The sequence below is a fragment of the Gymnodraco acuticeps genome, unplaced genomic scaffold (assembly GCF_902827175.1).
Source record: "Gymnodraco acuticeps unplaced genomic scaffold, fGymAcu1.1, whole genome shotgun sequence".
Lineage (NCBI taxonomy): Eukaryota > Metazoa > Chordata > Actinopteri > Perciformes > Bathydraconidae > Gymnodraco > Gymnodraco acuticeps.
Genome location: NW_022989985.1, coordinates 4,628,668 through 4,638,195, shown reverse-complemented (window position 1 = coordinate 4,638,195; position 9,528 = coordinate 4,628,668). Strand labels below are relative to the sequence as shown.

Genomic DNA, 9,528 nt, shown 5'->3' with positions numbered 1-9,528 from the left:
CTTTGATAAATGTATCTCATGTAGTTTGTGCACATTCATCTCGTATCAATATAATTAGCACTGTAATGCTTCTTACATGATAAAATACAGAACAATAAGTGAAGTAGATTTTTTAAATGTGAACCAGTGCTCAAAAAGATGTTGGCGAATAGGAAGCAACTGAACATTATCCAATAGCAACACGTGACAAACTTCTTAACTTAATGAAGATGGTGTTTTTCCATTTCATATCATTTTAATATAACGTCCATCATACCCGTACTGTGTCAGTGGCTTTATGGGAACACCAATCCAAAGGGCACAAAAAGGCAAACACCATAGTGATCATTTCAATTTGTATTTATGACATTGTTTCATTACAAACACTTTATTATCTTTTGAGTGCGGTTGCATTTCAAGTATTACAATGCCGAGTTCAAGATGGTTAACTTAAAATCACTGCATCTGGCAATCCAGGGAGGGGTTGTAATATACAAGGTAACCATGAATGCATCCAGAAAACAGGAAGTGTTTGACTAAAGGCTACTGGGCTGTTGTTATTCCAGGAAGAAGAAGGGAGAGGTTGGGAATATTACATGGAGACCTTCATCTGCTTTACTTCAGGATACTTTCTTGATTTGCTGTAAGGACAGAGAAAGTGGGATTAGTACACGTAGAATGGGTTGTGCAACACCAACTGTATTATAGTGTACACTGGTATTGCCTTCACTCCCTGTTAATTGTACAGCATGCAGGTATATGCATGTACAGACTGAACATTTTTCATGTAAAGGAAGCAGATATGGTTACCTTCGATCTCCTTGGCGATGCGAATCTTCTCCTCAAGAGCCTTTTTCTCCTCCTCTGCTATCCTCTTATCCTCAACCCCAAGAGGCTTCAGGTACTCTGTTTAAAAGGAAAAATACATGTATTATGGGAAATGAGCTGAAGTACATATACTGTTAATATGCACTAAGCAAGAGTTGTATATACACATATACCTGACCAAAGCCTGAATTGTCACATCCCCGTAAATAAGATGCCGCAGGAACTCAAAAGACTTTAATATTTCATTTATTTTAGAAATTGCCATGTTGCTGTGACATCAAAAAGGCAGCTAAGCTTAAGCCTACCAAGTTCATTACAATATATAACTCTTGTATTTATTTTGCAAGTTTATCATGAATCAAATGTTACCTCTTGTATTAAGTTTTTCTTTTGTGTGTTTACATTATGGCAATCACTTAATGCAACTTTTACCAATATGAAAACGTCATTATCTTATACACACTTAACTGTTTTCCTTGCATTACCTGCTATATTGACTTCACACACACAGCAGACTAGAATATATCCTCAAACTAACGTCACTATATCCTAAATCAAGAATCCACTTCAAATCAAATTAGGACCCCAAGAATCAAAATCAATTGATGGAATCCAATCCACTGGTTTGGAGTCTAAACTCTTCTCTTTATTGTTGGATAACCTATTGTTATATTAGAGTACACAATGGTAGTTTAAACTCATTGCACTGTTCCAGTAAATAATAAATAAGAACTTACCATATCTCTGTTTGCCATAGATGATGCCGGCAATCAGAGCTGAATACCTTGCGGTCTGTGAAGGACAAAACCATGCAAATGAATGCCAATGTTACATTTCCTACCAATTAAATGCATTATCAGGTGACATATCTACAGACCACTAGTAGCTCTTGCTTTAGAAGCGGTTGTCATCATCACTAAGTTTTGTTATAATGTTACTTACCACACCTATTGATCTCTTTACAGTGCTGCAGGAATGTATTGAGACCTTGGTCATGTCACTGGTCATGTCAAACTACACATTTAAGAGAGTTTCCAGATTGGTTAAGAGTTTCATTCTGCCAAAACAGTATCCACTGAGGAGCATTGGTTTCATTAAAATCTTATCTACTTTAACAGACTGTCCACCTGTTTACAGTATGTCACCCCCAAACAGTGGACGACAGCAAGGACAAATCGAAACGAAAACGCTAGTAACAGCTGAAATCAATAACAATTCATGTTAGGTTAACTTGGTTTAAACCAAGATAAAAGATGCCATAGTATTTATATAATGTTTTCTAATAGACTTAAGTCATTTAACCCAAGGACATTAGCAACATGTTAGCTTAAACGTTACGTCGTTTCAAATGAGACACTAAAGTGTGACTGTTAGATATCAACGTCGAGGGTGAATGCACATCACAATATACAATGCAATGAAACAAATGCATTGTTAATAAAAACACATAAATGAAAGGATTAGCTTTTGTTTACAAGCTGTAGTAACGTTGTAAAGTTAAGACTAACGTTAGCTGCTAGCATGCTAACAGTTAGCTTAGCAGGATAGAGTGTGCTGTGTAGCTAGCGAGCTGGAATACAATTTCAAAATTAAATTACAGCACAACATGAGTAACTTTCCTGCACATTATATACTGCAAAACAAACCTTTATCAGAGGCGACACTGCAACTGGGGGAACCATCGTGGTAGAGAGACTGACAGCACCAGAGGTCACTTTACAACGGAGGAGAAGGTATTCTTCTGTGTGAGGATTTACTGCAGCTGCGGTGCTCTTTATTGAACTACCGCCGCCTGCTGGTGGAAATGACCAACTTCAGGGGCAATTTATGGAGGGGGGCAAGGACGGAACCTGCTAAAATCAAAAAGGTAATACAAAAAATGTAACACTTGGAAATGTTTGTGATATACGAGATTAACATAAATTGTACTGTTCTTTATATGATATTGAACATTATTACATTTACTAGATTCCTTTTCACATTCAGTTTTTTCCTTTTCAAAGAGTCCACCAAATAAATAGTTTTTGTTTTGATGTCTTTTAAAAGTTCTTAATGTATATATTTTAGCCCTATATTATAACTTGCCAATTCCTACCTATGGGTTTGGACAACATGTTGTAAACAATGTATGAGGACTTCCTTCTAAAAAATAAAACATTTGAATACTTTCTTTACAAAAACAAACAAAGATTCAGAAAACACAGTCATATATGTGATGAATTATACCATTGGTTGACATAACCCTTTAATGTTGCACTGAGTTCTCCATACATTTATTCAGGGTAAACAAGCCTGGTTTCATGAGCACTTTTGTGTTTTTGTTTTATGCATCTGACTGCCACTCAGTGCCGTGGTCATTTTAAAGCATTGCAAGAATGTCTACATTATTTCGCCTAGGAGTCCATCACGCTGTGTTAAAATCACCAGCAGTTATGGTGCTAAATAACTCTTTAGTATAAAACAAAGAAAGGTCCAAGGCACTGTTTTGGCAAAGGTTAAGAAGCCTTTAATCAATTTAAAACTCACGGACATGCTTGTACATGTATGTTAAAATGTTTTTGTATGACTTTTAACCTTGTTGCTGTGGTCCTGGATCCTGAGTCCTGGATCCTGAGTCCTGGATCCTGAGTCCTGGATCCTGAGTCCTGTCTCCTGATTCCTGGATTTCGAATCGTGGCTGAACCGGTCTCTGCGGTCCTGCCTGACTCTCATCATACTACTTCCCTGATGGCTCCCACAGGATTGTTGGCATCCTCGTGGATTCATCTTCTTATTATAGACACATGCATTTCCAAACATTTGGTCTACCTATGTTGTAAATGTATTATCTCTTCAATTTACACACGGCATCTATTGCACGTCTGTCCGTCCTGGGAGAGGGATCCCTCCTCTGATGCTCTCCCTGAGGTTTCTCCCATTTTCCCCTTTAAACTGTGGGGTTTCTTTGGAAGTTTTTCCTTGTACGATGTGAGGGTCAAAGGACAGAGGGTGTCGTATTGTCATACTGATATTCTGTACACACTGTGAAGACCACTGAGACAAATGTAACATTTGTGATATTGGGCTATATAAATAAACATTGATTGATTGATTAACCAGACCTTTTCTGAACTTCTTTACACCTTCATTACACTGGGTTGAACTTATGAGCACTCCAGACCTTTATACTTTATATACTAGGTTGTTTCCCCTTTTTTATTAGAGGGTGAACTGGATCGGTGCACCTTTTTACACACAGAGAAATGTTATGCAATAGCAAATCTTTCCAGAAGATGTCAGTGGAGTGTGCAGGTGACGGTTTAACATGGTTTAACATTAGGAGGAGAATTGAAAAGTACAGCGTTTCACAGTGCAACGTGAGACTGGCATACAAAGCAACTTCAAATCATAATTTGTAGTCTTAACTTTTAAACATTGCAAACACATGATAAGCAGCTCCAGTTTTTGAAGGTGTAGTATAGGCTTACACTTTGCACGCCCCTGAAGATCTCCTGTGTGAGAACAGATGATTCAAACATTGCACCTGCAATTAAAGATTAACTCAAAGTTTGGGCTCTGGTCTATACTGGCTCTAGGTTAAGTGTATGTTTAAAAATTAGTAAGACAAAGAGTTATTTTGTAAATAAAAATCAAATTCTGTGAGAGCTGCTTTGGTGATAGTAAAGGCTTTTTCGTTAATAACCCAGTGCCCAGGACCCAGTAAAGCTTGAACTCTTCACCCAAACAGTGTGGTATTGACAGCATTTAGTGTAATATGACAATTTAATACACAAATCATATTTGCTTTTTAGATATCATACATTTCAATTTTAAGTTACAAAAAAGCCTCTTCCCACATTGAATGAAAATATCAAATCTAAGCAGTCACTTAATTACAATACAATAATACACTATGTTCCTAATATAATTTATTGAGAATTACAGTATTCATTAGTATGAAAATTGACCTTATAAGTAATAATTATACAATGTTTTATATTGCATGATGATTATTGTTATACAGGGTTATCTGTGAGATTGTAATGCATTATAGAAATGGAAGCATTAACAATATTTACGTGAATATTTTATGACATCAGTAAGACATATTGCAAAATCTCGGCGTTTTGACCTTCGGTCGTTTTAAAAAAAAATACAAACTACTTTGAGAAAATGTAGATGTGCCAATTAACTGTAATACACTTCCAGATGTGCTTCCACTGGGGATGTAACCCTCGTCTTCTGTCCCTTGTTTCATCTATTCGTCCATAGCACATGCACCTTTGTTTGTACAGTTTCACAGTAAACCATATTCCTTTATAAAAGGTCACATAAGATATCAGTATGTGTCACAGGGTCAGGTTTCAAAGCAGCGGTTGAACCTTTTCACTGTCCTGTCGGTTAACCTCACCTTCCCTCTGTTCTTCATGGAGGCTGTGTACCGATTGGACTTGAGCTTAGCGTAGTAGTCTGAGAACTTGTTGAAGAGGATGGATATGGGCAGACCGTTGAGGATGATACCAAAAGAGATGCAGATGAAAGCAAAGAAGCGACCCAGTATGGTCTCTGGGTAAATGTCTCCGTAGCCCACAGTGGAGATGCTGACCTGCAGGAAGGAGAAACATAAATAACAAACAACAGCAGCAGTGTTCTAAATATAAGACCTGTTATATATTGACCATCTGGTCAATTGGGGCATGTTCCACCTTTATGCAGAAAATTGTATTTTGTTTTATCAGACAGGTATTGCCAGTAAAAATCATGAGCAAGTAAGGAAACACTTTTTGTGATACCTATGTGGACAACAAATTTAAACTGTTTAGGAATGTTGCATAGTTATTTTGATAGAAAAATAGTATTAGATGGCACATGGTTTTCTGGCCTAGAAACACATTTTCTTGCAGTGTAACTATAAACTATGAATATATTGTCATACTAAAGACACTTTTTCTGTATGTGGCCCACAATTAAATAAGTGTTTCCTCCTCTGCACGATACATTTTGAAAAAGTATGAACTTACAGCAGCCCACCACCATGCGTGAGGAATGCTGGTGAAGTTAGTGTTCGGCATGTCGTGCTCCACGGTGTAAACCATGGCGGAGAAGCTGAAGATGCCCATGGCGATGAAGAGGAAGAGGCAGCCCACCTGCTGGTAGCATTGACGCAGAGTGAAGCCAAACGCCCGCAGACCTGTGGAGTGTCGCGCCAGTTTCAGGATTCGAAAGATTCGCATCAGTCTCATGATGCGCAACACTTGGCCCAGCTTTCCCACCTGCGACACAGCCTGCATGTCGGCCTCGTGCTTCGTGTAGTTGTCCTTGTTGTCGAAGAACTCCAGGAAGGCCTGCAGATGCTGAGGCAGGATGGCGATGAGGTCCACGGTGTTGAGCACGCTCTTGCAGAAGGATTTCAGTTCAGGGGTAGACACCAGACGCAGCAGGTACTCCATAGTGAAGAAGGTGATGCATATGGACTCAACATGTTCCCAGTACGTCTTACCACTGAGCTGACCTTTTGGAGTTATGAACTGCATCTCCTCCACTGTGTTGAGAGTCATCGCCACCAGGGAGCCCAGGACAAACAGGCTGGAGGCCACCGCCATCAGCTTGGCCTTGACTGATGAAAACGGCTTCTCCATTAGGTTCCAGATAGCTCTGCGCTGCGGGCCCAAGAACATGTCTTGAAAGAGCTCCTCGTCCTCCTCGATCTCCACTTCCGCCTCCAGCTCCCTCTGGATCTTCAGCTGCTCATTCAGCTCGTCCTGCCGCTCCTCGAAGGAGATGCGGCAGCAGCGGTTTGTGTTCTTCATCCTCACACCCCAGTAGTGGATCTCCTCCAGGAAGTTGCGTGGACACATCTCGTCCCTGATCCACAGCACGCCAGTCCTGTAGAAGCTGAAGATGTTGTGAAAGACATCGGGGTCCCTGTCAAAGAAGTACTCATTGTTGGTCAAAGTGTAGTCGTCGCACAGGCCCAGCTTCAGGTTGTGGTCCGTGTATGTGGCCAGGCGCCCTATTCTGGTCGTGGGATACTTAGCTGCTGTCTTGTAAGCTATCTGGTAGATCTTCCCCCCTACATTGATGTTGATCATGTAGTTCTTCTTGGAAGGGACAAACTGCTTTGGGGAAGTGTCCTCCTCTTCGTCTTGATACTCGGCATAAATGTCATAGATGTCCCTGGTCAGCTCCTTCATAGAGGCCCATGACTTCACGCAGCTTTCCTTGTCAAGTGGATAAACAATTTCTGAGGGTCTTCGATTCACCTCTGCAACTTTGTAGTTAGGGAAGAGGCTCTGTCTCCTGTTACACAAGTTGGCCGTCCTGCTGGTGCTCCCCATGATGACCCACCCCAAACTACACAGCAGACAGAGGGCTCAGAGCTTCCAGCATTACTTCTGTCTAATACCCCCACCTCAGCATTGAGGACATGAGCAGCATGCCTCTTGTCCCCATTAATGTTGCTGACTGAGAGGATCCGCGTGCTTACAGGACATCTAAATACTATTATCCCCTCCTGAGCTGCCTGGCTCACATGATGTTGTCTGTGTAGAGTATGTCAATAAATGCATTAATTCACCCTCTTTTAAATAATACATATTTTAAGACATGAGTTAATAGTACTTTTTTGGCGATTTTAAAGACAGAATAGTCAAAAACCATTGTTGTTTTTCCTATTATTTATTTATTTTATTAATGCATAGCCACTGTGCCATACCTTAATCTTTTGCAATCCCATACAGATTACACAGGAAAGTCAAGTGGAAAACTGTGGAAGAGATCATTGGGTGTCTTTATTCTGTGGGGAAAACTAAAACACTGATAATTTTCTTCCATAAAATACTGTGCAACATTTTTGTTTCAGCTAAAGTGTCTTTGTTTGAGTTGGTTTTTAATATGCAATGCTTTAAGGTGCTGATACTGGAGGGGAACAAAGGGAGGTTGGTAGATAAATAAAAGAGGATAAAGGTTTAAGCTTTAGCCTACTTCCTAATTCATAGGAGGTGCAGAAATCTTCAGAGTTCAAGTGAATCAAAACCACAGACTCAGAAAATAATCTTTAGTTTTTACATTAGGATTTTACACAGTTATCATCATGATTGTGACATATTATTAACACATTAACTCAACGGACAGGCATAGAGATTTAACCAGATGGAATTGGAAACATAACTTAGCTTGCAGCTGAATCCTCTTATTGAATATCAGATTATTGTCCTGCTGATTAACAGAGATGGCGTGCGGCACGGCCACAGGTCAATGACATAATGAACTATACAGTATATGTACACCTTTATTTAAATTCCTGGAACCAACCACCAGGGACTAATAACATTTGGGAGTGTCTTGTTAGGTGTCAAGAGAACATAAGGGGAATTGGATTTGTCATTCAAGTCACAGGGTCACACAACACAACAAAAAAGAGGCCACAGATAAAACAATATATGTTAATATGATAACATATACTGAATGAAATTATTTGTAAAGCTTCATGAACTTTTAAGTGAGGCCATTTAACTTTTTGAAAAATAAATTAAAAAAACCCTTCTCTAAGAAAAGTTGAATTAACTTCAAGAGTGCAGATTTGTCTCCCTTTCCCATACCACACCATCACTTAGGGCTTAAAGATACCAAAAACAGGGATTTTCTTTTTGATCTTGTAACCCTAACTTTAGTGAATAATAACATATCAGGTATGTCGTCTGCATACTACATATGCTCATGTTCAAAGTCTGTGTTTAAGCCACAACAAAAGCAAACATTTGGCCTTTTGCAAATGAGATTGTCATGTCTGCCGATATCTGTTGTTTTTTACGTCTGTTCGTTTGAATCTGTGTCTATGTTGTTGTCAGTGACGTATGTCTTATCTTTTTAAAGGCCTTTGTGATGTGCTGCAACCCATTTTCCCCTCGGTGCAAAAAAACAAATACTACTACTATTACTTCAACAGAATAGGTAAGGCTTATTTTTAGCCTAGCTGATTGCCAGAAATGCCTTTTGCTACTGTAGACATCTAGAACATTTTCACTTTAAGCAAGTCAATTACTTTACAAACATCATATGTGGACAAAAAAGATTAGTCTTGCCTGTTTGTTTTTTTTTATTTACTGTAATACGCAACCAGCCACCCCTGCAGTCAAGTGGTCTCCTCCAATCTAAATATTTGCAAAATAATTAATTAATTTAGATTCCTATTCAACATGTTCTCCTTTTGGACCCAGTCATAGTCATGTAAACAGGATTGTGAAACAAAGCATCAATAGATATCTTTATTGTAGGATTAACATCATCTGCTCTCAATGTCTATAGGTTTCGGTCAATTTGATTTACAGATCAAATTCAGTGCCCACAAGCTGCTTAGTAAACAGGAACTTTAATTTAAATCCTTCAAGTAGGTTTATAAAGCATCCTGCCACATACTGTACATCCTCTGGTATTTACTGCTGGAGGATCCAAACAGAGATTGTTCAGTCACAATAATGGTAACCGCCTTGACCTTTGTTGATGTGATTGCGCACATAGAAAAAAAGCACACACTTGAAATCCGTATCATTCTTATTTTGTGTGCTTCTCAGAAAGCTGCAACAAGTTAATTTAGATGCATTTAAAAAAGTAATCTGCAAATATTTTGATAATCAGTTCATCTACTTCCATATTTAAAAAAAACTCTAAACAATTGGTGATTCAAGCTTCTCAAATATGATGATTTGTAGCTTTTCTTTATCACATCTGATTATAATCAGA

The 9,528-nt window shown here is 38.8% G+C and overlaps 1 protein-coding gene across 1 annotated transcript; it reads right to left on the bottom strand.

Annotated features, from left to right (window-relative positions):
• Positions 1-594: 594 nt before the first annotated feature.
• LOC117543959 (potassium voltage-gated channel subfamily V member 2-like) lies at positions 595-6,992 on the bottom strand. Its single transcript, XM_034212652.1, has 6 exons — positions 5,808-6,992; positions 5,198-5,392; positions 1,750-1,821; positions 1,545-1,599; positions 790-885; positions 595-620 (listed from the first exon to the last, which is right to left on the bottom strand). Exons 1-6 carry the CDS (start codon positions 6,978-6,980, stop codon positions 595-597), a joined length of 1,617 nt encoding a protein of 538 aa, XP_034068543.1. The 5' UTR covers positions 6,981-6,992.
• Between the last annotated feature and the right edge of the window lie 2,536 nt (positions 6,993-9,528).

What these genes read in the sequence shown, in the direction of transcription:
- LOC117543959 (XM_034212652.1), bottom strand. Translation starts at nt 6,980, where the DNA reads ATGAAGGAGCTGACCAGGGACATCTATGACATTTATGCCGAGTATCAA. An exon ending in ACGCATGGTGGTGGGCTGCT is followed by an intron (nt 5,393 to 5,807) that starts GTAAGTTCATAC and finishes TCCTTCCTGCAG; the next exon opens with GTCAGCATCTCCACTGTGGG. An exon ending in CCATGAAGAACAGAGGGAAG is followed by an intron (nt 1,822 to 5,197) that starts GTGAGGTTAACC and finishes TTAAATGTGTAG; the next exon opens with TTTGACATGACCAGTGACAT.